Source organism: Panthera onca, chromosome D3, assembly GCF_046562875.1.
Source record: "Panthera onca isolate mPanOnc1 chromosome D3, mPanOnc1 haplotype 2, whole genome shotgun sequence".
NCBI classification, from domain to species: Eukaryota; Metazoa; Chordata; class Mammalia; order Carnivora; family Felidae; genus Panthera; species Panthera onca.
Window position 1 is genome coordinate 2227380 of NC_138350.1, and position 27731 is coordinate 2255110.

The 27731-nt window shown below is 54.4% G+C and overlaps 1 protein-coding gene across 2 annotated transcripts; it reads left to right on the forward strand.

Moving 5' to 3' along the window:
• Positions 1 to 94: 94 nt before the first annotated feature.
• SLC15A4 (solute carrier family 15 member 4) lies at positions 95 to 27691 on the forward strand. Of its 2 annotated transcripts, none has more exons than XM_060612061.3 (8): positions 95 to 705; positions 7143 to 7438; positions 11383 to 11551; positions 11932 to 12009; positions 12415 to 12583; positions 20773 to 20928; positions 22007 to 22165; positions 26727 to 27691. In XM_060612061.3, exons 1-8 carry the CDS (start codon positions 181 to 183, stop codon positions 26873 to 26875), a joined length of 1701 nt encoding a protein of 566 aa, XP_060468044.1. In that variant the 5' UTR covers positions 95 to 180; the 3' UTR covers positions 26876 to 27691. The 2 variants fall into 2 exon arrangements, with proteins under 2 accessions (XP_060468044.1, XP_060468045.1); XM_060612062.3 differs by lacking the exon at positions 95 to 705 and adding an exon at positions 3142 to 4076.
• Positions 27692 to 27731: the final 40 nt, after the last annotated feature.

Consider the following 27731-nt stretch of genomic DNA (forward strand, 5'->3'; position numbering starts at 1 on the left):
AGCGGCGGCCAATGGGGGCGCCGAGGGGCGGGTCTCGCGAGAAGCCAGGTGGCGGCAGCGACCAATGGGGGCTCCGGGGGGGCGGGCCGAGGTGCGGCTGGGTGGGTCTCGCGAGAAGGGCGGCGGCGGCGGCTGCCCGGCGGCTGCTGCGCGTTGGCCGGGGCGCGGGGCGGCGAGCGCATGGAGGGCTCGGGCGGCGAGCGGGCGCCGCTGCTGGGCGCGCGGCGGGAGGCGTTCGAGGGCCGGCGCGCGGCGTGCGCGGCCGTGCTGCTGACGGAGCTGCTGGAGCGCGCCGCCTTCTACGGCGTCACGGCCAACCTGGTGCTGTTCCTGAACGGCGAGCCGTTCGGCTGGGAGGGCGCGCAGGCCAGCCAGGCGCTGCTGCTCTTCATGGGCCTCGCCTACCTGGTGTCGCCGTTCGGCGGCTGGCTGGCCGACGCGCAGCTCGGCCGCGCGCGCGCCATCCTGCTCAGCCTGGCGCTCTACCTGCTGGGCATGCTGGCCTTCCCGCTGCTGGCGGCGCCCGCCACGCGCCCCGCCTTCTGCGGGGCCCCGCGCCCCACGCGCGTCCGCAACTGCTCGGCGCCGCCCTGCCCGGACGCTCCCGCCCGCTACTGCGCGCCCGCCGCGCTGACAGCGCTGGCGCTCGTCGGCCTGGGCGTGGGCGCCGTCAAGGCCAACGTCACGCCCTTCGGCGCCGACCAGGTGAGCGCCGCGCGGGCGCGCCAGGTGCGCCCAGATGTGCGCCGGGGCTGGGCCGCGGGCAGCCTGGGCCCGAGGGACTGGCCGCGATGCGCCCTGGGGAGGGGTGAGCACTCCTAGGGGATGGCCAGGGGGCCCGCACATGGAGCGGCCTTCCCTTCTGGGAAGGGGCCTCTTGGGAGTGATGGCCAGGTGGCTGTAGGTGGAAGTCACTTCCTTTCTGGGAGTGGAGTCTTGAAGGCTATCAAAGGTAGCAGCTGTCAGAAGAGCTTTAGGGGACAAGCCAACAACAGGTGCAAAGGGCCTGGGGCCAGCAAGAGCGGGGATGCCCTTGTTGCCCTAGCTGTTAAAGTGACAGGCATGCTGCAACACTTAAATGAGATGTATTAAGTCAGGACATATTGTACACACTCAGAATTAGGTAAGGTTGTATTGCACATACGTTAAAAAAAACAAAACAGAAGTGAGGAGAGAGGTGGTAAGAAGAGGCCAGGTGTTGGGAAGTTTTTAAAAGACTTTGAGGGGTGCTTTGCTGGCTCAGTTGGAGGAGTGTGACTCTTGATCTTGGGGTTGTGAGTTCAAGCCCCACGTTGGGTGCAGAGATTATTTAAATAAATAAACCTAAAAGAAATAGAACACAGTAGGAAGCCATTGTGGGGTTTGAGTGAGGAAATGATATGATCGGATGTGTGTTTCTGAAAGGGGGGCCTCTAGAGCAGGTGTGCCTGGCAGCTGTGACCTGACAGCCAAAGCTGGTCTATTTCCTTTTTTGGGAGGGCCCACAAGCTAAGAATAAGAACGGTTCTTAAGTTTTTAAGTGGTAGGGGAGAAAAAAAAAAGAGTTTTGCGACAAGTGAAAATTCTGTGAAACTTAACATTTCAGTCTCTGTACAAAAAGCTTTATTGGAACAGCCCTACCTGTCGGCTGGTCACACAGTAGCTGTGGTGTGGCTGCTTTCACGATGCAGTCGCAAGATTGTGGAGTCGTCACAGAGACGGGAGGTCTCGCAAAACCTAAGATATCTACGCTCTGCCCCTTCCCAGAAGAAGTTTGTGACGTCTGGAGTGCAGACTAGTGAGGGAAGTGGTGCCCACACGTGGACCAGGTAGAGACAGGTGACGCTGGCCAGATTAGAGACGGGGATGTGGACTTAGGTGGGCAGAGTGGATTCAGGATAAGTCGAGGTGGAGTGGGCAGGACTTGCTGGCGGGTCATGGTGAGCAACAGGAAAGACGATGCGTAGGTTTTTGTGCTGAATAACCATGTGATTGTTACCGAGGGCTTGCTCTGCGCCAGGCCCTTATGCCAGGGAGTGCCTGAGTCCATATCACGTCGCCCCTGTTGTCCTGCTCGTTTCACAGACGAGGAAGCTGAGGCTGGGGAGGTTAAAAACCGTGTGCCCAGAGTCACACAGCCAGCACGTGACTGAGCCAGGATGGGAGAGCCTGTCCTTTGAACCTGAGCTGTAAGCGTACCTGTGTCAGGCCACCCATCACGGGAAGGTGGCACCTTCTAATGATGTTGGGAATGATGGATGCCTGACGTCCTGAATGCTTCCTTCTCTGCCCCGTGAAACGTGCTTTGCGTACGTGAAGTCATTGAATCTCCTGTGAACCTCCTACCGCTTTCCAGTAAGGAGGTGGACGTACAAAGGTGCTTTCTTTCCGTTGTGGCAAGTGGTCAAGCCAGGGTCGTGGGCATTCTGCGGCAGAAGCGCGGCAGAAACACAAAGCGTGCAGGGTTGGGTCTCGAGGCCCGGGCTTGTGGCTTTGGGGCTTGGGGGCCGTCAGTGAAGGGACAGCATGGGCCGCACAGCCACGTGATCACCTGCCATGGCCCTCACTGTTCTTGTTACGCTGCCTGATCTGAGCCTCTTGACGATCTATGTACTGGAGTTACCTGTCTTCCTAGAAACAGGCTGAGAACGTTTGGCCTGCGCAGAACCATTCAAGGGAGTGGGAGCTAGGTTTGGGCCCAGGCTGTCTGACTTAAAAGTCAGTTCTTTCCAGTGGATAATAGACCAGCAATTAACATTCATAAGGAGTGAATGGTCTTGCGAAGGTTATTTAGAATGCATGACAAAGAAGGAACCCTCCATGGTTAATCACGTGGACATTTAAAAAAAAAAGTGCTCTCCGACCAGATGACCGGCCTAATCTCTTCAAATATGACCCTATGCTGAAAAGAATAGGACTGACCACTCTAGATTCAAGGACGTTATACACCTGAGAACCAAATGCAATGTGTGTGTCATGATGGGATCCTCGGTGTTTTTTAAGCCATTTTGGGGGGCAGTTGGGGTAATTGGATGATAGACCACATATTAGATAAAATCGCATTGACATTAAGTTTCTTTTTAATTTTTTTAATGTTTATTTTTGAGAGAGAGACAGTGCAAGTGGGGGAGGGAGGGGAGACACAGAATCCGATCAGGGCTCTGAGCTGTCAGCATGGAGCCCGCGGTGGGGGTCGAACTCGCAAACCATGAGATGACGACCTGAGCCGAAGTCGGACATTTAACCGACTGAGCCACGCAGGTGCCCCGACGTTAAGTTTCTTAGTGCGATAATGGTCTGTGGTCATGTAGAAGAATGGCTTTATTTCTGGATTCATGTGGGGTGAACTGCCATCCTGCTGCAACTTATTTTTAAATCATTCAGCCTGGAGAGTATGTCATTTACAGGTGCAGAAAAAGAGAACCAAGGATCTAAGTGAAGGGTACACAAAGCGTATGTTTTACTGTTCCTTCAACTTTTCTGGAAGATTAAAACACTTCAGTAAAATGGTGAGGTGTCCTTGAACCAGTGCACAGATAAGGTGGATGTGGTCCCTCCGCACAATGGAATATCACCCAGCTGTGGAAACGATGCGCTGATGGGTGCTATGACGTTATGGATGTCGACAACACCGTGTCAAGTGAAAGATCCACACGTGAGACGCGACGTGTCCTTTTTGTTCCATTTCTACGCAGATGCCCACAAAGGACAGACCAAGAAGACTGCCAGAACAGCGGTAGCTGGGGGCCAGTGGCGACAGGGTGGGAGGTGCCTGAAAAGGAACAGTGTCTTGGTGGCGTGATGGAATGTGGAATTGGATGGTGGCCGTGGTTGCTCAAGTGCGGGTAGGCCACCAACCACCGAGATGGACGTTTCCAAATGGGGAATTGTTTCGTATGCGGACTCTATCAGGAGAAAAGCATTCAGAAGGAAGGCGTTGCTGCTGTTCTGCCACAGGCTCGCTCGGTGCCGGGTGCTGCCTGCCGGGTGGAGGGAGGTCTGGGCGTGAAGCCGGTCGGTCGGGCCGCTCTCCAGGGTGGGTTACTCATCACCTCCTGGCTCTTCTTGTGTCTAGGACGTCTGCTTGTGTTCTTAAGGTAATGTAAGCTTCTCTACACTGTCCCCTTCCCCTCCCACCCCCCAGCAGGGTCTCGAGGGAGCATTCTGAGCGAGAGATGAGTGGGGTCCGGCAGTGTAGCTTTGAGGGGCCTCTGCGGCCCTGAGACAGCAGATGGGCCACTGAGGACTCCAAGGCGATCCGTTTCGATGGAAGTCCTGCCAGCCCCTTATTTCTCCCCAGTGTTTAACCTTTTTCAGAGGTCACGACTGTCCTTTCAAATAGTGAACTGAAAGAAGAAAAACTTACTTTACAGATAAAGAGAGGAAATGATACTTTTTTTTTTTTTTTTCCTGGAGGGGGGAAAAAGTTGCAGTCTTGTGCATTTTAAGGAATTTTTCCAAGTCTGCCAGCTGTTTGACTTACTGTACATAGTTCTGTTCTTTTCGCTGGACTTTTGTGAATTGACTGCCGTAGCTCCTTTGGACCGGTCACATGAGAAACTTGTTTACCCGCGGTGGGAAAGGGCATGAGCCCCGGAGCAGATGACGATGTGATGTGACTAGTGAGAAGTGGCTGGCTGTAGGCTTGCCAGCTCAGAGCACAGAAGCATGTGATTTGCAGCTTACAGGAGCCAGCTTCCCATTTGTGGAAAAAAAAAAAACCAAGACACTGGTATGTGGTTATTTAGGGCCTTAGTAACAGGCTTAGATTTCTAAAGTAACGTTGGCTGGGGCGCCTGGGTGGCTCGGTTGGTTGGGCGTCCGACTTCAGCTCAGGTCACTTCGGCTCAGGTCCTGATCTCTCGGTTTGTGAGCTCGAGCCCCGTGTCGGGCTCTGTGCTGACAGCTCAGAGCCTGGAGCCTGCTTCGGATTCTGTGTCTCCCTCTCTCTCTGCCCCTCCCCTGCTCAAGCTCTGTCTCAGTCTCTCCAAAAATAAATAAATGTAAAAAAAATTTTTTTTAAAGTAACATTTAAAAATGAAGTACACTTGGAAGTTCGAACAGGTTCACTGCCAGGTTCACGCAGGACGATGTGTGCGGTGCTGCCGTACGTGACGAAAAGGGCCCGACGTGCTTGAACTGATACGAACGCTGTCTGCATTAATTGCGTGGTTCTCTTCCCCCGCTAGGCTGGCCGCCCCCCACCCCTGCCACCTCTCATGCTATTTCTATCCTTCGTTGTGTTTTCTCTGTAACCATTTCTCTGCTTACAGTTGGTGTTTCCTCCGGTCTGTGTCTGGGATAGGGTGGACACTTGTGTCCAGTTTACTGATACAGAAGAACTGTCTTAGAATACGAGAAATTCCCAGGACACATCCTTCAGCCTGCGTTCACGCCGGCCTTTGGTCTAGGACCTCTGTCCGCTTCTGACGGGGGTGGGGGACAAGTTGAAGCTCCTGACAACGTGCGGGGTATTTAAAACTCAGATTTTCAGTTTGGGGTGGTGGTTCCCATGTAATTACTTGAGGCAGGTTTCTTGCCAGGACAGCAGGCGTCCTTAATCATTTCGGATTAGAATATGTTTTTTCTTTGGAGTCACAGATTTGGCTATTTCCTATCTGTACTTTAATCTTAAAGCATAGAGGTGAAACTATCACATGAGGTTATAATGACTGCTACCAAGGTGCTTTTTTGTATCTGGTGCTTGGTGGTCTGGGCCCCCATTGAGAACCTTCTGTGTTCTTGGGTAGTGTGGCCTGCCCTGTGGAACACACCAGGTCTGTTACTGGAACAGAAATTAGTCTTTTCATAACTTAAGGAGTTATGAAGCCTTAAAGGAGCCTTTCATAACGCTTCATAACTTAAGGAGGAGACAACAGAGGTTCCTAGGGCAGTCCTTGTATGCAGTCCAGCATGAACCACAGCTAGGAAGCTTATTTAAAAATTGTGTGAGAGGGGCGCCTGGGTGGCTCGGTCGGTTAAGCGTCCGACTTCAGCTCAGGTCACGATCTCGCGGTCCGTGAGTTCGAGCCCCGCGTCGGGCTCTGGGCTGATGGCTCAGAGCCTGGAGGCTGCTTCCGATTCTGTGTCTCCCTCTCTCTCTGCCCCTCCCCCGTTCATGCTCTGTCTCTCTGTCTCAAAAATAAATAAACGTTAAAAAAAAATTAAAAAAAAATTGTGTGAGATGGGGCGCCTGGGTGGCTCAGTCGGTTAAGCGTCCGACTTTGGCTCAGGTCATAATCTCACGGCTTGTGAGTTCAGGCCCTGTGTTGGGCTCTGTGCTGACAGGCGGGAGCCTGGAGCCTGCTTCGGATTCTGTGTCTCCCTCTCTCTCTGACCCACCCCTGCTTGCACTCTGTCTTTCTCGGCCTCTCAAAAATGAATTAATGTTAAAAAATATTTAGGAAAGGTAATAAAAACTGTGTGAGATCACTGGCTGGTGTAGAGAAGGTGTCCGTGTGGATGTGGAAATCAAGGGAAGGTGGGAAGGTGTGAGGGGCCTGTCCCCATGTGGAACATCACCAGCACTGTGGGGCCCATTATGTGGTCTTCTCAGAGTGCGACCTGGGGCTCATGTCTGAGTTCAGGAGATGAGGGGTTCGTGAGCCCCCCAGGAGTCTCTCCCTTATCAGAATCTCCCGATTCCCTGGATTGCCTTCCTAATCTGAAAACAGCATGTGGTTTTAGGTTCAGTCTGGGATTTCCTTTTTGCCCCAGATTTACCAACGTGTGGAGTTGTACAACGGTGGTTCTAAAACTTACTGTGAATACAGGTCGCCTGGAAAAATGTTTAAAATGCCGATTCCTGGGCCCCAACCCCCGAGATGGTGACTGGGTGGGTCTGGAATGCGAGTCTTGTGAATGGGCACTTGTAGGGAGCATTCCAGTGTTTGCAGAGCAGGTGGTCCCAGCCAGTACTTTGAGAAACTTTCTTGGATTTCTTGGATTTCAGCATGATTAAGAGAAGCACCCCCAGAAAGTGCAGTGATTAAAGTTACGGGGTGCTCCTTTGTCAGGCGCCCCGAATGGATCTGTAGGCACCGTTTGGTGGGGCTGCGTTTCTTATGAGCTGCCACAGTGACAGTGACCGTAGTCGCTTATACGGGTTTCTCTTCCTTGAGGATGATCACGTTTTAAAGTCTGTTTCCTCCCCGTTGTTTTAGGTTAAAGACCGAGGTCCAGAAGCCACAAGAAGATTTTTTAATTGGTTTTATTGGAGCATTAATCTGGGAGCAATCATTTCCCTGGGAGGCATTGCCTACATTCAGCAGAACGTGGGCTTTGTGACCGGCTACCTCATCCCAGCGGTCTGCATCGGGGTGGCTTTCCTGGTCTTCCTCTGTGGCCAGAGTGTCTTCATCACCAAGCCGCCCGATGGCAGTGCCTTCACGCACGTGTTCAGGATACTGGTGTATTCGTGCCGTCCCCAGAAGCGGATCGGAGAGCACGGTCACAGTGGGTGAGTGCCGGCTGAGACACGACGCTCCCAGCGCTGTGGATACAATACTGGTTTGTGTCTGACGCACATTACCGTGTGCAGGGCTCTGGTTGGTGGCTTCAGTGTCTCACGCGCACACGGGGACGTTGTAAGGCGCTGCCGTCTCCATTTTTTTTTTTTTTTAACGTTTATTCTCTTATTTTTATTTTTGTAACATTTATTCATTTTTGAGAGACAGAGAGACACAGAGCATGAACGGGGGAGGGTCAGAGAGAGGGGGAGACACAGAATCGGAAGCAGGCTCCAGGCTCCGAGCTGTCAGCACAGAGCCCGATGCGGACCTCGAACTCACGGACCGCGAGATCGTGACCTGAGCCTAAGTCGGACGCTTAACGGACTGAGCCACCCAGGCGCCCCTGCCGTCTCCATCTTACAGGCAGACCGGCAGCCTGATTCCGGGACTCATGCTTTTAGTGTTTAACTTCCACCCTGAGTGTCCTGTCACCACTGGCTCGGATGGACCTCTTCTGTAAAAGTGACAGAGATAGACATTGGCAGAGAGTAGAGAAGAGACGTTATACATACTCCCTGTGTTTCCCTTTTGGCTTTAAAAAGCTTTGAAAGTCACTTGAATGAAACATCCAGCAATCGCTAACTTGTATTGTACTTCCGAAACAGTAAGCTGCTGTGTCTGTCTTCTGAATCGGCTGCTGAGTGGGTCAGTGTGGGCCCCGTCATCCACTGGTCCCTGCGGCCACTCTGGGACAGGACGACACACGAGCAGAATTTTGAGAGGCAGGAGGGGAACTGCATCGTCCCCTCTGCATGGGACTTCCCAATTTTAGCGCTGGAAGTCCCACGTCCTGGGGAAGTCCCGGGCAAGCTGGGACAGATGATAGGTCACCCTCGATGCATATTAATACAGAAAAGTCCGGAACTTAGCCCAAGAAGAGAGCTCAGCAGTTTCGGGCTTTATCATTGAAGCATGATCTACCCGTAGTACAGAGCACCTCTCATACTGTGTGGTTCTGGAGTTAGGACGGCCTCATTCGACATAGGGTCTAGAGTATTTGTCACCCCTAAAAGTCTCCGGGACCCTTGGTAGTGGACCCCCTCAAGGAGAATTCTGATAGGCACTCCTGATGGGTGGGCGGGCGGTCCCTGAGCCAGAGGCCGACCCCTCAGCCACACAGGGCTTTGTGCAGCACACTCCTCGCTGGGTGGCACTGAACTCTGGAAGGTTCCGTGCGCCAACCCCCACACCCACCTTCTCGTGGCTGGTGCCCTGAGCCATACGAACGTGTGGTATTTCATCGCATGCGGTGGGTTTGAAGCTGTTCCAAAATAGCTCTCGTGGCCCTGCCCCTCCGCCCGGGGCTGCCGTGGCCCCTCAGCTCTCCCCGCCCATCCTGGGATTCTGACAGGTCCGTGCGGCGCCCAGACCCCTAGTTCCTGACCGAAGATGGTGGCAGTGCCGTCTTCCTGGTGCTGTGCCTCGGCCTTGCCTTCATCAGGCCCAAGCAGGGGCTCTCATCCCACACGTTCGGTCCTTGGGTTGAGTACTCGTGAGCAGACCCATCCTCTTGAAGGCTTGGGGTGTCGGTGCGTGTGGTACCTGGTAGACATTCCTGCAGGAGGACGTCACGGCCTCATGGACGTTTTGGGGTGTCCTGCACAAATGGCATGATGAAAAAGGTGTGGACTCTTACTTCAGAATCTGATTTCCCTGTGGGTTTGGTTTTGGGCGACTGGCACAGTTAAGATCGAAAGGACTGTCTGGCAGAGAAGCTGGTGGACCCGACAGTTCTCAAGTTATGTTCTCATTACGCACGGGTCCGGGCTCTGTGACCTTGGGCAGGCTAATGACCTTGCCACACCCGCATTCCCTCTTCGTACAGGGGACAGGGGCTCATCTTGCAGGGTCATCGTGGAGCCTGAGAAGCTGGCGTGTGCATGGCTGTTAGCGTGGCCCGGCCCGTGCCGAGAGCCCGGTTACCGTGAACTGCGTGGCCGGGAGGGGGATGAGCAGCGTCTCACCTGGGGTTCTGCCGAGGTGCTGATCTGCTCTGGTGGCTCCAGGTTCTTTTTGGTCTGGGCTGGTCTGTGTTTTGGAGATGACTCCACGTTGATTTCACGTGAGAAAATCGATGTGTATGCGCTCGTCAGGCTGAGTGGGGATAGTTCTAATCCTTTTCTGAGATGCACACCTTGAGTTGAGAATCTGAGAGTCACTAGACCCTCTTCCTGGGAGAACGCACCTGCGCACACACAGCAGCCTCTGCAGACAGTTCCGGGGGAGCACCGGCCTCGTGACGCTGGGGCCCTTTCTGGGTTCTGTCTGTGTTCCAGGGCATTCGTGTCTGTGGCTTCCTGTTGGACCCTTGTGTGTTGCACAATAACACGCTAACAACACGTGTGAGTTAGGGAAAGCGTTAGGTGCATTTGACTTAGTGATATTCAGAACAGTTGAGGAATGCAAGTTGTGTGACCAGTAACATGGGAATGATTCGATGTATAAAAATGGGTTTGTCCTTTGACACTGACAGGATTTTAGAGAAACACATGGGTAGATGATGTGGTAAATCACCGACCGTGTCTGTAATAGGTACGTAGGACTGGACATCTTCTGGCCAAATAATAGGTACGTAGGACTGGACATCTTCTGGCCAAAAAATAAAATTGGAGAAGCTTAGTGAATATTTTCAAAAGAGAGTCTGAATACTATCTTTGGAATTTAGCATTTCTCCCTGAGCGTGGTTTTCCTGATTCTGTTCCATACTAGATAAGCTGCGTGCGGCTCGGGTGCCACCTCTGTGTCCCTGGCTCCCAGCTAGAATGGACCCAGACATGCAGGCACTCAGTAAATGTTTGTTGAACGGAACTTACCTTTCCTGTCCAAAATGTAGCTGCAATATTAAGTTAGTTTTCAGTTTTTTGCCCCCCCTCGAACGTTCAGGTTAAGAAATGTCAATGTTATAAAAAAAAAAAAATCGAGACAAAAATGATTTAAAATAGTGGTAACTTAAGTTGGATAGTTTAAGCTACAAAGCAGACAACTAGAAAGCTGTTTATAGCCGAGTTGCAGAATTGGAAGATAATTATGTCCTGGTGGTTCTGGCTTTAGAAAGTAGTTGGTCGACAAAACAAATTTTTCTGTTTCACCCCTAACGACCTAGGAGCATCCATATCCGCTGGAGAGTTTAGAGCTGTCCGCTGGGACCTGCCCATCTTCTGACTAGTGACAGTGGCCTAGAGTAAGCGGGCGAGCTCTGTTGCTAGTGCCCAAGCCGGGACCCAAAGGCCTGAGCGTGAGGGTGATGCCTGTGGCCAGAGAGTGGACGGGTGGCGTCCTGGCCCCCGGCTTTGTCACCGCAGCAGGGGGTCCTTACCCTTCCGGCCCGGCTGCCTCCTCTGCAGTGGGGCCAGCAGGAGCGTCTTGGTGGTCGTGGCTCGTGGTCAAGGTTATCGGGCAGGCGCTCAGTGCCCCCTGCTGCCAGGTGACCTCGTCGTGTTACTGTCACGCCCCCAGCCTCCCCCCTCCCCCCCCCCCCCCCCCGAACAGATCCCTTCCTCACGGCCGCGTCGGTGGCTGCGTTTAAGTAAACGGCTTTGTTAACAACCTCAGTGTTATGGTCGCAAGGTCTTCGCGTTTGAAAAGCAGCGTGACTCAGAATCCACACCGTCCCGCGCAGCTTTCTTTCCTAAACGCTGGTGCAGCGACGTAGCTGGGGTGGCAGCCGGAGCGGAGCTGGAGGCCAGACGAGACCCGGTGCCCGCCGCGGCCGCCCCCGTGCGGTGCGGCCGCTGGTGTAGGAACCGCGTCCGGCGTGAGTCAGTGAGCGAGGGGCTGAAGGAAGGCACATCAGCGCAGCCAGCTGCCTCCCTGCCTCCAGACTGAAATTGTTGCCAGACAGCCCGTTTCCGGGGGTGGAAGAAAACTAACTCCTTCATTTTGTCTCCCAAAGTGAAGGCGTTGGAGCCCTTCAGCACCCTTCTAAACACAGTCTGTTTGATTCATGTAAGAGGTCTCGCGGAGGGCCGTTTACGGAAGACACGGTGGACGACGTGAAGGCCCTTGTGAAGATCGTCCCCGTCTTCTTGGCTTTGATACCCTACTGGACCGTGTACTTCCAAGTGAGTGCCGCCAGGGCCCCCCTCCCCCGGCCCGGCCCGGCCCTGAAGCTCCCGGGTGCCTCGGTGGCCCTCCTGCGAGTCTCCGGGGTCTTGGCGTCCCACTGTCGGTGCCCGAGTCCCTTCTGCCTGGTTCGGGGTCGTGAAAACCCTTCGACAAGAGGAGCCAGGAGCGGCTGCGCTCCTGGTTTCCCAGGCCCCCCTTTGAGTCTCATTTCTCTGTTCCTTCTTTCTCGAAGTTCTCTGCAGACGACGCATGTGGGGACCAAATAACCGGGCTGTTTGCAAACTGAGCGTTGCGCGTCTGCTCCCAGAGCGGGGTGGGGGGGGGGGGGGCGCGTGCTCAAGCCTTCGCACACCAACCGTACCGCTTTCTCACCCAGATGCAGACAACGTATGTTCTGCAGAGTCTCCACCTGAAGATTCCGGCAATTTCCAGCCTCACGGCCACTCCTCACACGGTGAGAACAACCGGGGCGATGTGCAAATTGTCCCCCTGGAGCTTGTGTGACACACGGGGTCCCCCCGCAGGCCCTTGCGGGAACCAGGAGCATTCTCGCTGGAAGCGGCTTCTGCTCATTTTAGAGACGGGTCTCGGTCGGCTGAGTCGCTCACCGATTGTTGACTAACGTCACTAAACCCCGGCATCCTCACCGCACTTGGCCCCCTTAAAGCACAGAAGCGCAGACGCAGAGGCATTTAGAAAGAGGTCTTTTTCAGTTCTAGTGTGTTGAACCTGGACTTTTTCCTTAGGCGGTTCCACTTGGTAGGAGTGGGTTGTTCTGGAAAGACACTTGTCCCCGTTGGACATTAGTTATGTGGTTGCGTGTTCTTCCCAAGAACTAACCTAGTCTGTGTGTTTCCAGTTCCCGGCGGCCTGGCTGACCATGTTCGACGCGGTTCTCATCCTGCTGTTAATTCCCTTGAAGGATAAACTGGTTGATCCCATTCTGCGAAGAAACGGCCTACTCCCATCATCCCTAAAAAGGATTGCCGTTGGAATGTTCTTTGTGATGTGCTCTGCTTTCGCTGCAGGTGAGGTGATGTCTGTGTCTCTCGTTCGGAGAGCCCGAAACCGGCTTCGGCAGCCGTGGGTGACTCCAAGCACGGTGACCGGCCCCCGGTCCTGCCGCGTGTGCACCAGAAAACAGAACATCATGAACGTGGGTGGTGTTTGTTTTCTAGTTTCCGTTATGTGACGTGTAAGATGTTCTTCCCGCGGCTCCACCATTTTCCTTCTAGAGCCAAAACCACGTACTCTGGAAGGTGACTTTTGGCTTGGATCAAAGGAGGCTTGTTGTCTCCCTGCCGATTGAGATTTTGGACAACTGTCGATTGCCGAATGGATGAATGTTGATGTAATTCTCAAAGATGGGGATTCTCAACCCTTAGTTCTTAACGTTAGGTCCACTAGTCGGCTTCAGTCTGCCCCGGACCCTTTGCGTTTTTATGTAAAATTGTGCATTTCGTGACAAGAAAGGTTTTATCAAACACAGGTTCGCGACCAGCCTGCACCCCCTAGAAAGAAACGGTTGAGAGCTGATGCCTCAAGTATCCCAGCCCTGAGGGGGGAGTTTTCCGTTGGGGCCTCCCTCGTGTTTTCGTGATTCTTCTCTTCTGAACCGTAGATTGGAATATCTTCTGATGAAACTGAGGTATCACTGACTTCCTCAACTTGCTCTGGAGTTCTTCCTTCATCAATATTTGAAAATTATGGAATCGTAGGATAGCGTAGTTACATAACGAGAACAGAAAAGCTGATGTTCTTGAACCAACTGTATATCACCCGGTGTTATGAGGAATTGAACGTGAAGCCCTGCCGAGACGGAATTTAATATTCTCCGGCAGTGTTTTCTAGCAGCCTCCCTGCGCTGTCCCCAGAGTGAACATATTGATATAGTACTTAATAGATTTAAAGAAATGAGTCCCTAGGCTTAAGAGATCTATATTGCAGCGACCGGGACATTTTAGAAGACAATTACGTTTTCTCTTGATCAAATAGATAATTAAAGTGAGGTTGTGTCTGAATGAAGTTTTTACTGTGTGCTTTCTTTATAATTCTGTTTCCCTTCCAGTCCTGGGGCACATAGGGAAATAAGCAAAAGCAAATAAAAACTAAATTACAGGGGGCTCTAATTGCAGGTCTCACTGAGCAGGATCGGAGATCATCGGGGCCGTCTGGAGTAACAGAGCGGCCTGGGGTTGGTGTCTGTGTCCCGCCTCCCCTGAGCACCTGCCGTGGGCTCGGCTTTGGCCTGGGCAGCTCCCCTCCGTCCCTGCATCGGGGAGCCCTGTCTGGACCATGGCCACGCTGGTCACGTGCTGGGGAAGGCAGCTTGTTCTGTCCCTCTGGGCAGGGCGGTGTCCTCGGTTTTCAGGCATTTCCTAGCAGATTCTAAGTTCGGGCTCCTTTAACACCATCTTAACGTTTTGGTTTGATTTCCGGCTGGACAGCTTCTGGGGGGCACCCTGAGAACCGGGGAGGGCATCCTGGGGGTCTCTACGTGTCCGTGTGGGAGGCAGCAGGCAGACGGTGACCGCTGAGGGTGCCCGGTCGGCCTGGCGGTTCTGCCCGTCACCGGCGCCAGTGGGGCGGACGGGCCGTGCCCTGAGTGGCTGCTCGCGCCCTGCGGGGCGCTCGTGTGGCCAAACGGCCCTGAGACTCCGCGTAGGAATTGATTTCTCAGGAATGGAACACACCCGCTATGCTTGTTCTTAAGAGGCTTGAAAAGGCTGTCTGTGCTTGGTGGCCGGATATTGGGGAGGGGCCTCGATGTCACTGGTTCGGAGATTTTAAATGTCTTGTGCTTGAACCCAGCAGTTTATTAACTGCATCGTAAACAGGGGCCCGAGCTTCTCACAGCGTGACTTCCAGCTCTGGCGAGTGTTACTTAATTGGAACATTAATACGTTTTGAGTAGAGACCTGAAACTATCATAGCAAACCAAAATTTTAATCGAAAGCAAACTGTTTTGCCTTTGAACTTACTACCTCCTCCCGTAACCAATCAATAGCTTCCATTTAGTACCATGCCTGCTGGTGATAGTGTTTTCTTTAGCGTCCCTGAGATGAGAAGAATCAGGCAGGCCCGAGGGGTTTTCTCAAGTGTGCATAAGAAAAAAGGAAGTGTGTTCGTTGGTTAGATTTCCTTTTCTTCTTAAAAATTGTGTGTGTGTTCTTAAATTACTGAAGCGATACGTGCTCACGGGAGGAGAGGAAATCTTGGAAGCATAGAGAAGAAAATAAAAACGAGCTGTAATTTCCCTAGAGAGCCTCTCTCCTGGGATGGTGTGAACTGGCCTGATCTCCTTTGTGTGTCTGTGCACATGCACCTCCTTTGTGTTTTTGCAAACATGAAATCCTGTTGTGGAAGCTGATTTGAGCCTGATGAGAAAACAGAAGCGTCAGAAAAACCACAGAGTGTAATAAAAGCTATGCATGTTGCATGTAAGGAGAAAACCCCCAAAATGCAGATGAGCCGTTGCACATGCACGTGCGCGCGCGCGCGCACACACACACACACACACACACACACACGGACACATCGTTCCACCGCCTAAGGAAATCTGCAGTTACCACTTTGCAGGTGCCCGGGCAAAATTATCTGTGTGCTGTGTGGTAGGCGTGTTTCGTTTCCTTTGTCACGCGCTTTACAAAGCCCTGAAGTATCATGAAGATCCTCCCGTGTCCGACGCTCACGTACAGCTCTGCAGTGTTGGGTGTCAGGGCTCTCGTTTTCACTGCCGTGGTCGCCGCCACGGCGGAATTTCTTTCCTTTCCAAATACTTAGAAGCGTAATCATGGCACCCTTTGAAGGCTTTCGATAACCTGACGGAATTCTCTTCCGGGAAGGTGGTGAGGGGCTCTGCCATTGTCCCGGGCTGGTGGTGCCCTCCATCCGCCTGCCGGCCCCTCTGTGCCTCGTGATTGTGTCGTGGGACTCTGTCCCGCGGGTGTGGGCAGGGGTCCGTGCGCAGACCTCAGGGCCCGAGAGCATCCTGAAATTGGGGCAGAACCAGCTGAGAGCCTTTTCTGGGCTATAGCTTTCATTAGTTAAGAACCCCTGGTCCACAGCGGGTCTTTAGAAATTAGTGTCACCTGGTCAATCCGTGGTCATTACAGACACACACAGGAAGCCGGGGCGACCTCAGTGCATCCAGAGCCTCACCATCCAGTGACCACCACGTCATGTCTTCCTAGAACTTTTTCTGTTACAGGTACATTGTTTGGTTGGGTTTTTTTTAATAAATAGAAATGAAACGAACCAGCCACATTTATAATCTACTCTCCTTGTTTACTCTACACATACCGTTTTTCTGTGGCGACTACACACTTAAGTTACGGCGTTTAACAACTACGTGCTATTCCGTTGTTGAATGTCCTGTCGTTTTTTAAGCCAGCCTCTCTCGCTGCACACGCTGGCGGATTCCAGTCTGTGCGCACACGCCTGTCCGTGCACGTGCCTGCTCTTGGCTCGCTGCCCGCCCCGTTCCATCAGCACCGCTGTCCGTACTGAGCGCCTGTTCTGTGAGTCTCTTACCTGAAGGGCTTAAACACGCTATGTCTTCACTTCAGTGCGTGTGGTGGTGGTGGTGGTGGTGGTTTCCCCCCAAATAACCCGCCCCGATATTTGTGTACCGTGTATGCTCTGTGGCGTTTTCTACTGGGCTCTTCCTGTTCATCCTGATGTGGAAATCCAGACTTTCATCTTAGGAGTATTCTTTCCAATTGAATCATTTTCCGTTAACTTTATTTATGGTATCTTGCAGGTGTTTTGTTTTTTTTTAATGTTTATTTTTGAGAGAGACAGAGACAGAGAGCAAGCAGGGCCTCGAGGAGCAGAGAGAGAGGGAGACCCAGAATCCAGAGGGAGACGCAGGCTCCAGGCTCCCAGCTGTGAGCAGGGAGCCCGACGCGGGGCCCGAACTCACGAACCGCGAGATCACGGCCTGAGAAAAGTCGGACACTCAACCGACCGAGCCCCCCAGGCACCCCGGTGTCTTGCAGTTTTATACACATCTTCACTTTAGGTCCTGCCCATTTTCCGTTGGGCTTGTTCCTCGCTGCACGAGGTATTTCTGCTTGCTCACACGGAGGTTTTTTAAATCCTGAGTTGCAGTGAATTCTTCTCAAATGGTCTCTTGTTGCCTTCAGATCACACGGTTTCTTCTCCTGCCTTCGCGGTGACCCTCCCTCCCTGTGTCTGTTGGGCGGTGTTGGCTGGGCTTCCCGCCAGGCTGGTAGGGGGCGTCCACTGGGCGGCTCAGCGGGCAGCTTAGAACTTGAGTTTGAGATACACACTCACGACGATGCCAAATTTGTCAGCTGTGTTTCACGTTTACTGAGTGTCGTTGGCAGGAATGAAAGTTGGCTTTTCCTCAGGTACCACGTTTTGGTTTCCAAGAGGGTCACGTGTGTGCCCCCCGCCCCCACGCCCTGGGATGTTCACGTTTTTGATTTCCGTTAACTTCCTGATGTTCGCTCCTGCATTTCGGAAACACCTGTGTGTTGAGAGGGTGGGAGGGTGCTGGCCTTGACTGCTGGGACTCTGCTGTCCTGTTGACGCCCGCTCGCCCCCACCGCGCTTGACCTTGCCTGGCCTCCCGGAAGCACCCCTAGGCCCTGTGCGCAGGAGAATATTTCCACAGGGGACGGTGATCGTCTCCTCCCTGGGAGTCCACGTCTTCGCCTGGAGAATCCTGTGAGCCCCTCACTCTGAGGAGACGTGCGGTGACCTTTTCACCTCTTCTCAGTTTTGTGCAGATCGTGTTTTCTCCGCAATCCCTTAAGCTTTTTTTTTTCTAATGTCCCGAGTAAGCCGTTCATTTTACTGAGTTCTAGACTGGAGATAAATACAGTCTTCTAAATAAGCCTGCGGGGCCTCCTTCCTCATTTACAGTTTCGTGTATTCTCTGCTCTTTCTTCTTCAAATTAGGTTGGCCAGAACTGTATGTGTTTTATATTGTTCCGTAGACACAGCTCTTGACTTTATCAATTTCGCTTTCTCTGTGTTTTCTAATAACAGAGAACAATTAAGGGACGCATTTCTATTACCTCGGGTTGGTTCTGTGTCTCTCTCCTGTGCGTTACATCCTTCACTTACTTTTACTCACTCTTTCCTGTTTAACAGTGGAAACCGCGGAATGGTATGAATTTGCCTGTCGCTGCTGCTTTGTCAGGTTTCCTGTGCTTGGATTTGTTGTAATGTCTGTTGTTTTCTAAGGGTGCGGAAATGGGATTGTATTTCCTGTATGACCCAAGAGTAATTTCAGAGAATTGTTCCCATGGTATTGATGTTTAGCCGTAGGTTAAGGATGCCTACTTTTATTGTGGATTTGGGAGAGATCATGGCTTTATGACTCCCGCACTGGGGACTTTGGGCCCTGCTCTCTTGTCCTGGTAGCACTTCCTAAGACGTCTGTAGGGTGCTGAATACGATGGTTCCTCTGCTGTGCCATCAGCTGTGTTCATCAGATGCTTTAGAGCAGGGGCCCTAAACTCAGTGCCTTCAAGGGGCCTGGGGCCACACGGGTGAGCACACGGTCCAGGAATGCGGTAGTCTGTGCATCCTGCCCACACCCTCCCTGAAACTCTGTGTGGGCCTCCCGCACTGCCGCCCGAGCACTGACCTTTGTGGCCCCTCCGTTCAGTGAGTCCTGAGCCGTGTGCCATGTCGATGGTGCCCAGGCCTTGCCTGCGGGTCTCCAGATTGCAGCCCTTGCCCCACACGAAGCCTTACTTTTTGTCTACTTGTTGTGTCAAGGGCTGGGAGGGGTGTGTGTCTGGTCTTCCCTGTGTTTCGAGCTGATGAGGCTGTTCTCGCTCTTCTCCAGGGGTTCACTGCGTCACCAAGGGAGGGTGGCCCTTTGGTAGCGAGGCAGAGCACGCGGGGCCCCTGAGACCCGGGCACGGGGTGGGGGGCAGACTTAGCGCTGCTCGTGGTTAAAGAGCTTGGAGGGGATTCTGTCCAGTTCTGTGAATCACAGATGCCATTGTGTCTGTGAAGCCGCGAGCACAGGGCTGCCCGTTGGCTCAAGGAACACGCCGTAAATGGCGCCCGTTTGTTACTCCAGGTGTGTGTTTCTCAAATCTTTCTTCTGCCGTGTTGTTGGGCGTCCCCTCTCCCCTCACTCCTGCCTGCCGGCTGTGTCGTGGCTGGTCCTTCCCCTCACCCTGGCCAGTGGCCCTCATCCGGCCCCCGCCGCGGGTGCTCGTCTGGACCTGTGCAGAGTCACGTCCTTCACTGAAGAGTTTGCCGCGCTGGCTGTTCCAGCACGTTCCTTCCCGTTAGGTCTGTGCTTCCTCGTTATTTCCCACTGTTAACACTGATGACGGCCTGTGCCCAGGCCTCTGTCGTTGGTGGAGCCCCCCAGCCTCCACTGGCAGCGTCCTCTTGTCTGCTGTGGGGTTGGCCCCACGGCCCCCACAGGAGCTCCCTCATCTGTTTTCTCATGTCCCCTCCCGGGCCTGTCACCTGGGTCCCCCTGGCCACTGCCCCTTGTCCCGGCCTCCTCTCCCGCAGTCTGTGTCGTGTCTGTGTTGTCTTGCTGAGACCACAGAGGTCTTGTCCCACGGCGCGTCACATCTCTCCTCTGATGTCCCCGCTGGTGTCCCTGCCCCCCGACACTCACGCACACACATCCCCTTAACTGTGCGGCCTTCCCTGCGAAGAAGAGAGTTTTTTCCCGCTTCAGTTTTCACCCCCAGGACTGGTTGGAAGGGTGCTTCCCTACAGACCCAGCTGCACGCTGGTGGCTGGTGCCGTGACCTTGCAGTCTGAGGGGAACCTCAGCCGACCCACAGGAAGCGGGTCACACTCTGTCCCGTGGTTGGAAGATGCTCCAGCCGGGCTAACGCTGCTGTCCACAGCCCTGCTGTAGGACAGCTGTCACTCGTGGATAAGGCACCACACACCTCAGACGCCCTGTCCCCAGCAGGCGGGAGCAGTAGCCAGACGGCTCCGCACCTGCATGTCCTGTGAGAGGACGTGGTGTGGGGGCTGGGGTCCCCTGGACACGCGGCCAGGGAAGGGACGCAGGTGTCTCTGATGGCAGTGAGCCGGAGGCGTCCCCTTCCCTTGCTCCTTCCACGCGTTCTGTCTCTGGACGTTTCACTGGACACGTAGCTTGGGGACAGCTTCCAGAATGTGTCTTCCACCCCTCACTGGTAGCCTGGACCCTCCCCACTCTCTGGTTTTAAATACGTACGCGTTGGCGTGCTTTTCAAAGCCTGGGGTCCATGATTTTATTCACAGAGTTCTTTAGAAACAAAAGTGGTGGCCTCTTCCACCTAAGAACTTGGTGCTACGGCTGTTTTTTGTCAGCCTCACTCCGTGTGTGTGTGTGTGTGTGTGTGTGTGTGTGCGTGTGTGTGTGTTACAGGGAGTGTCTGTCTGTACTCCTGCTTGTTTTCCAGTGTCTCTTTGTTGCACTTGACGAAAGACCAGTAGCTGAGTGGGGTCACAGGGCCGCTGAAGGCAGTCTGCTCGCTGGGGTCACAAGGAACCTGGCGTCACTGTCAGTAGCAGGTTGCAGCAGTAACGATAAGTCAGCATGGCAGCCCGAGTCGGGTACCAGGACGAGAAAACGTCTCCAGCCTCACTGCCTTCTGACAAGCCGACGCATTCTTACTCTGCCACAGTGCTATTTAGTGGAGGAGCCCGGCTCCTCCTGTTAGAAACAGAAGGGGTACAGGTGAGCCATCCGGACGTTTGAGGATTAAACCCCACGTGTTGAGTCTCCTGTGTGAGGCGCCGTGAAAAGCCCACATGAATCGTGTATGGTTCGATCAGTGTTTGAGTAACTAGGAAGCTGGGAGCCGGGAGGTTCTCTAGATTGGGGACCTCCGGGGAAAGCTGTGTCCCTGGGCCTTGTCCCTTCATGTGATTTTCTTTTTTTTTTTTTTTAACGTTTATTTATTTTTGAGACAGAGACAGAGCATGAACGGGGGAGGGTCAGAGAGAGAGGGAGACACACAGAATCTGAAACAGGCTCCAGGCTCTGAGCTGTCAGCACAGAGCCCGACGCGGGGCTTGAACTCACGGACCGCGAGATCATGACCTGAGCCGAAGTCGGAAGCCCAACCAACTGAGCCACCCAGGCGCCCCCCTTCATGTGATTTTCAAAATAATCAATAATCGTAACAGACCTGTAGTTTTTTAGTTTAATTGCAAATGTTAACGAACAGAGGTTCTATTAACCTACTTATTTCCTACTTAATTCCAGGAATTTTGGAAAGCAAAAGGCTGGACCTTGTTAAAGAGAAAACCATTAACCAGACCATTGGAAGAGTCGTGTATTACGCTGCCGACCTGCCCATATGGTGGCAGGTCCCACAGTACGTGCTGATTGGCGTCAGTGAGATCTTTGCAAGTATAGCAGGTGAGGCTCCTCTGAGGTCGGGGTTGGGGTCTGGTTTGAAGGCAGGAGGGCGTGTCCCTGTGTTGGGGGGGTGACGCAGGGACAACAGATTGCCTCTGTATCTCCTGGCAACAGCTACGGTTCAGAACGTGAGTTGGTAAATACAGTAATCCTGTAGAAGTGAGGTTCTCCTTCCTTCCTGGGTATAAAACCAGGTTCCCAAAGACATTCCCATGCATTTGTCCCCTGCTGTGGGGAAGGAGGAAGTCCCGGGTCGGGCACTTCCTGGGCACAGCTCTGCGGTTACCCTGCGGCCCCCAGGCCCCCGGCCGTGGGCCGCTGCCAGAGCTCTGGGTGTCTGGGTGTGCTGGGTCGGCTTCGTGAAGGAGGCAAACCTGATTGCTAAACGTGTCTGCACGAGCCTCTCTTGTCCTGGGAGTGAGGTTCTGTGGGGTGTGGACAGGTGTGTTGTGTGCAGGCCTGTGTCCCACTTCTGGGAGGGAGGGGGAGGGCGAGAAAATTATCGACAGAGCTGGGTGTGTTGTGGGGGGATGTGGGCGGTGGTTCCCCCTCCTCACCTCTCAGCGACTCCCGCAGAATTGGCTCACGATCTGTGAAAGATATAAATCAAACCGTTGTCTACACTGCGCATCTCCACATCTAGTTATTATAAAAACTGGAATTTATAGATGTCTCTGTTGAAATTATTTTAAGATATATTGCCGTTAAGATAGAAGTCTTAACACAGAATCCCATTTTAGTGTACATACATTGTTTTCAGACCCCTCTCGGTTGAAAATAAAGAAGTTTGATTCTTTAACCTCTTTCTTTCCATACGGATCCATCCCGAAATCCAAGCACTGAGAAGTCAGATGTTACCTTCAGTTTGAAAGCAAGGACTTGACATTTTGCCCCGTGACTGGAAGGACTGTCATGGTGAAGAGAAGGGGCCCCTGACCTCTTGACCTTGTGTTAACTACGGTCCTCAGAGTAGGGCAGGGAGCTGAGTGCCCACGTGGGGCCCGTGCTCACCCTGCCGTTTGAAGCAGGGCACCGTCAGCCCGCGCCTCTCACAGAAGCAACCCCCTTGTTTTTACAGGTCTAGAGTTTGCCTACTCGGCGGCCCCCAAGTCCATGCAGAGCGCCATCATGGGCTTCTTCTTCTTCTTCTCTGGCGTCGGCTCGTTCGTGGGCTCTGGACTGTTGGAGCTGGTGTCCATCAAAGCCATCGGCTGGATGAGCAACCACACAGACTTCGGTAAGGGCCCCGCCGGCAGTTTGAAAACGGCCACTGGCAGAACCCGGTGCTTACGCGACGGCAGGCCAGGCGTCTGAGCGCCAAGGTCACGTTAGGGGAGGTGGGCTGCCCGGGGGCGGCCGTGTGCAGTTCCTGGATTGGCGTGAGCCGCCCCCCCCCCCCCCCCCCCCAAACACCTGATCTCCTTCATCCTGACCAGTTTCCCGAGGCCCCTGTGAGCCTCTATCTGCCCCAGGGGCCAGTCTCTGGGGCTGCTGCTTTCCGGAGACATCTTGGACCCCCTTGTGGACCACAATCTTCGTGAGGCAGATAAATGCTCTAGCACATAATTCCCTTTATTGAATCTTGGTTTGTATTTTCCTTTCTTTTCCTGACGGTAGCTTTACATTTTCTGGTATTAAAAAAACAGGTAGGTAAATAGTTGTTTTTCTTTCCTTGTGACCTGTCACAATGGGATTTTACAGCTCACACCAGTAGGTGGCATCTTGGGTGCTAAACAGAGTCACTCAAAAAAGACCAGAGTTTTGCTGTTTCCAGATTTATGGTGGCTTTTAAATGGACGCAGGAGATGGAGGAAGTTTCTTTCTTTTTATGTTACCGTTTTGCTTCTGAAAGCAACTTTATTACTTCATTACATCCTTATGTAACCTTGCAGCATTAACTCCGGTCAGCACTCTTAGCCACCTTCAGGTCTTAAATCCCCTTAAAACTCTGAGGAAAGCGTGGGGACTTTGCCAGAAATTACAGAATTCCAAAAGCCCTGCGCTGAGTTAAATTCCCATCCTAAGGGGTGAGTGTAAGCCTGTGGGTCCCAAAGTGACGCCCAGAAACCTAGGCTGTCAGGGTGGGCCCTGGGGCGTGGGCTGCAGCGCGTTCCAGCTGCTGGAGTGTCTCCGTGGCAGGCGCAGACCTGGTCGTCCCGAAGAGAGCGGGCAGGTCCAGGGCTTGGTTTCTGCACGTGGGGCCCCTGGAGGGGACAGCAGGTGCGCACGGCATCCGAGAAATCTCACGGGTCCTGGTGACCGTGATCTGTTCTTGTGCACGCAGGACAGCCCTCCTTCAGAGAGAGCCTTGCTGCAGAGACCAGGTCTCTGTGATTCCTCAATGTGGATTCTATGTCTTTGTCTTAGTTTTCAGCATATCCTGAAGGATTGATTGGTTTTGGTCAATCTCATTGCTTCCCAGAGATTTGATCCCTTCTGGGCTAATTTAGTATTTAGTCACTAATTGAGTATCTCAGACTTTACCCTGGTTTACCCCTTATTTCTGACAGGGTTGCTTCCAGCCCTGCCCTGCGAGGCTCATCTCCAGTCCTCGCACATGGCACACGCACAGGCTTGGACCCGGGTCTTGTGTGTTGGTGTTGTTTTCATCGCGTGTAGCCTGGGACGGCCCCACGCCGCTCCCCGCTCCTTACTGCCACGCCAGTGAGGAGAGTTTTGGTGAGCTGTGCTTGCGGCCCCTGCAGCCTGAGTGGTGAGGCGAGGCGAGGCCGCGGATGTAGGAACTGTGCAGTGGTCCAGGCAGCTCCCTCTCTGCTCCCTCCCACCTGGGGATTTGGGCAGAGAATGGGACACGGTAGCCCCCCTCCAAAATCAAACCTGGTTTTAATAGCCCAGGTGTAATCCTGGGCTCCGTCCGTGCTGTTCCTGACTCTCTGCTGTTCCACTCCTTCCCTTCAGCTTCTGTGCTCAGGCTGCTGCTGAAGCAGGTGGCGTTAGAGCTGGCTTAGTGTGTCATGATCGGCCCACGAAGTGGCTTCCCGTGCAGTCATAGGACTGCGGTGTGAAGGGAGAGCCCCCACCCTTCCCCCTCCTTCCTTCCCTACCTGTTCTGCGGGCGTGCTTGGTTTCCATCCTCATCGGGCCCAGAGTGATTCATACGGCGAGGGGCACCGGTCTGAAGTGCACAGTTTGAGACGTTTTCCATCCAGATCAGAATGCAGGACGTTTCTGGAGGCTTCCCTGCGGCCAGCCCACTCCCCACCGCGCTAGGTGTGGAGCGCTGTGATGTCCGGCACCGCGGACCCCCTTTGTCCTGTGCTCTGCTGTGGCCGCTCCCTTCCACGCTCTCGTGTGTGGATCCTCCGTGCTGGTTCTTTATTATTTGAGGAGTAGCCGGGGGAGGAGTCTGTCCAGTTCACTTACCTGTTCTCTCCTGCTGGGTGCTAGCGAGGTTTCCAGTTGGAGGCTGTCGTGAGTCAAATGCTGGTTCTCGCACGTGTGTCTGGGGCACGTGTAAGGTCAGTTCTCTGTGGCCCAGGCGTCTGTCCTCCCAAGTACAACCTCCCAGAGTTTGTCTGTATGTGCATCGTCCTGCAGTCGGTAAAGAGGCCCCAGAAAGCACGGGGCGATTGTTTCTACGGGGTGACGCCATCTCTGAATGCCCTCTGTCACCCCCACAGGCCGACCTGCCAGGGAACGCAGCGTATAGTCCCTGGGCGTGCCCGCTCTAAGCTTCGGAAGTTGTAAATGGCTCTTCACTTTGGGCAGATTCGCATTTCAAAGTCGGCCTGCAGAGTGATGTCACCGGTGTTCTGACAACGACCTCGTCTCTTAGCGTTGAATGCCGACAGCACGGTGGTGGCCACAGACCCTGGGCTCCACCAAGGGCGTGCGGCTCTCTCCCAGTGCCCGAACGGAGCCTGGCCCGCCGTGAGGGCTCAGGCGCCGCTCTTGCCTGTCTGCTGAGAGGTGGCCTGCCGAAGCTCAGGTGTCCCCACGTCCCTTCCCAAACCAGCCCGCGTGCCATATCATGGTCTCCCGCAGCCTGTGTGCACGAGAGTTCTCTAGAAGTGTGTGAGCACACGTACAAACGTACATTCGATGTATTGTTAGCTGCGTTTATCAATACAGGCTTCCGGAAACGTTGGTGCAGATGAGTATATGTTCAGACGGAGGGATGTACCAGGATAAGCCAGCTTCACAAAGCCCTTCAGAGGAACAAAGCCTCCGTTTCGTAAGAAGTCAGAGCTGCTGTGAGACCAAGTACAGTGTTTGCTCATCTGTCGAGAGATGTGTCAGGGAGCCTTTTCAGTAGGTGACAGATGGCGGAAGGGGTGGGACGCCTTTGGGCCGTGGTGACAGGGTCAGTCCATGTAGGGAGCCCAGGGCAACGTGTTGTGCGTGGATGTTTGTGTAGAAACATCGCTGTATGTTGTGCACGCGTCCTTCCTGCTTCTCCGTGGTGAGCGGTTGGGTCAGTGGTGCTTTAAAGACCCACTTCTCCCGTGGAGAGACCGCCAGTCCGTGGGGTGGATGGTCCTGGACCCACCTGGAGACTGAGGACAGGACGGTGGCAGACGGGCGGGCTGGGCACTGTGTCAGGGTCGTTACCTGCTCGTTTCCTCCAAATGATGACGCTGCCCGCGAGGTCTCGTGGGCCCCCTTCTGCAGGTGAGGAAACAGCCCAGACCGTCAGGCCATTTGGATTTGACCTTTGTTGGTTGATCTCCACGGTCTGCGGCTGGAACCTCTTCCGCCTCCTCGGGATTTATTGGGAACTAAAGGGAATATTGCATGGGAAATGCCGCGCTGAGTGCTTGGGGCCGAGTTGAGCATTTGGTATGTTAGCTACTGGGGTCAAGTTCGCTCCTGTATCACCTTGAGGATGCTGAGACCTGCGCATTTGCGGGAAAACATCTAAAGACACGCTTCTGTCTTCCTGTGGTACGTAGAGTGTATGTCACCGTGCACTCTGGCTTGTGAAGGGCACGCACGCTCTGGAGTGAGTTCGGTGTCCCCGAGCTCCCGGACCATGCGGTAAATCCTGAGCCCTAAGTGGCCGCGGCGTCCAGGCTGCCTTCTGGTGTCGCGTGCGGTGTTGAGAAACGTCCAGATCCGAGACCCGAGTTGCAGGGAACAGCACCCGCAGGACTCCGCATGGAGATGGGCTCTCTTTAGTCGCCTTCCTGCTGTTCCGCCGGACGGCGGCTCCGCGCGAGGCCAGCCGTTTGCGGGGGGGCACGACCACGGACCTTGAGGGGCAAGCGCTGCAGGAAAAGACTGGAAGGCAACACCGTGTGACCACGTATCTGCTTCCGGGGGCAGGGACGCAGCGGGGTGCGGCCTCGTATCTGCTCCGGGTCGGGGGAGGGGTGTGGGGGCGCAGGGGGTCCCTTGTTCACTTCCCCGCTCTTTCCGGGCGGGAGCAACTTCAAGTAAAAAAAGACTTTCTCTGCTGCGTCCAGTCGGCACTCCCGTCGCTCGCCTTGTCGCACGCTTCTCTTCGGCCCACCGCCCGGATTCCCCTGGGGGTGTGGGCAGAAACAGGTCGCGTCGCTGCAGCCCCCTGGTCCTCCTCCTTTGTCTTCCGGGGGGGGATGTTTGAGGGGTAGGGGTCACGCCAGGGACCCCCCCACCCCGCCTGTGGTGGAGACACACAGCCAGCTTCAGCGCGCTGTGTATCTTGCGTTTCGGAGACACGGGCTCTTCGACTTTTAGGCACTTATTTCCTAATAGCTGCAGGTGAAGAGCACCCTGACCTTGCTCGGGACCGAAGGTGGTAGGTGAGACCTTCGGAGGTCCGCAAGCGCAGCTCACGCCTCTCTCGTCCTCCCCAGGGAACATCAACGGCTGCCGTCTGGACTATTACTTCTTCCTCCTGGCCGCCATCCAGGGAGCCACCCTCCTGCTGTTCCTCGTCGTGTCTGTGAGGTACGACCGTCCGCGGTCCCGGGCCATCGGTGCGCCCGCCGGCCGGAGGACCTGACGGCCCCGAGGCCGCGTCCACAGGACGGAAGGGGGCCGTGCGCCGCGCCGGCCGGGCCGGGGGACTCGTGGTCGCTGTGCAGGGGCGGCCCCTTCTTCCCTTGCCTTCTCCCAGATGAGCTGGGTAAGTGCCTTTCCGTGGTTTCCTTCCGGGGGCAGAAGCCGAGCCCCGCGGACGGGGACCCGCGGCGGAGCCGACCAGGGCCCGAGACCGCGCGTCTGGTCTGCCTCCTGGCACTGGTAGCAGATGCTGTGGCCTCCTGCCCTCAGAGACCGTATCCTCTCACTTTGTTTCCTTGTGCTTGAGAAGCGTCCGCTCAACCTTGAACGGGAGGGCTTTTCAGGAGACAAGAACGTGGGCAGGTGCCGGAAGGACTTGGTGTGAAGGTCACGTCCGCGGTTTCGCTCGTAAGCCGCCGAGCTCGCCAGTGCCGGGTTTTTCCGTGGCGAATGTGTTTTATCCGCGTCTTCAGAAACTTACTTTTAAACCATCGACGATTGTTTTCTCACGAAAGAACGTGCGTTGAGAAACATTGAAGGCCGTGTGACCTGTCTCAGGCGAGCAGGAGCCCTGAGGGGGTGTGAGCCTTGCGTCGTCTGTCCTGACATGTCATCCCATCCTGGGCGCCGTCGAGGGCGAAGACTGGTCACCGAGGCGGTTGGGGAGCCTCACTCCGAGCGGAACTCGAGATTCAAGGCCACTGGCAGTGTTAAATGTCCCGAGCGCGCTTGAACCGTTGGGCGGTCTGTGTCGTTGTTTCACGTGGCTGTGAGGGTTCTGATCTGTTAAATAAACTACTCTTTCTTTGTTGCTGTATCTCTGGCGTAACCTTATTATAAAAAGCCCCTCAAATGTG

Bases quoted from the DNA above. Each gene is read 5' to 3' on its own strand.
- SLC15A4 (XM_060612061.3), top strand. From the start codon at position 181: ATGGAGGGCTCGGGCGGCGAGCGGGCGCCGCTGCTGGGCGCGCGGCGG. The intron at 11,552-11,931 runs GTGAGTGCCGCC...TTTCTCACCCAG, and splicing joins ACTGGACCGTGTACTTCCAA to ATGCAGACAACGTATGTTCT. The intron at 12,010-12,414 runs GTGAGAACAACC...GTGTGTTTCCAG, and splicing joins TCACGGCCACTCCTCACACG to TTCCCGGCGGCCTGGCTGAC.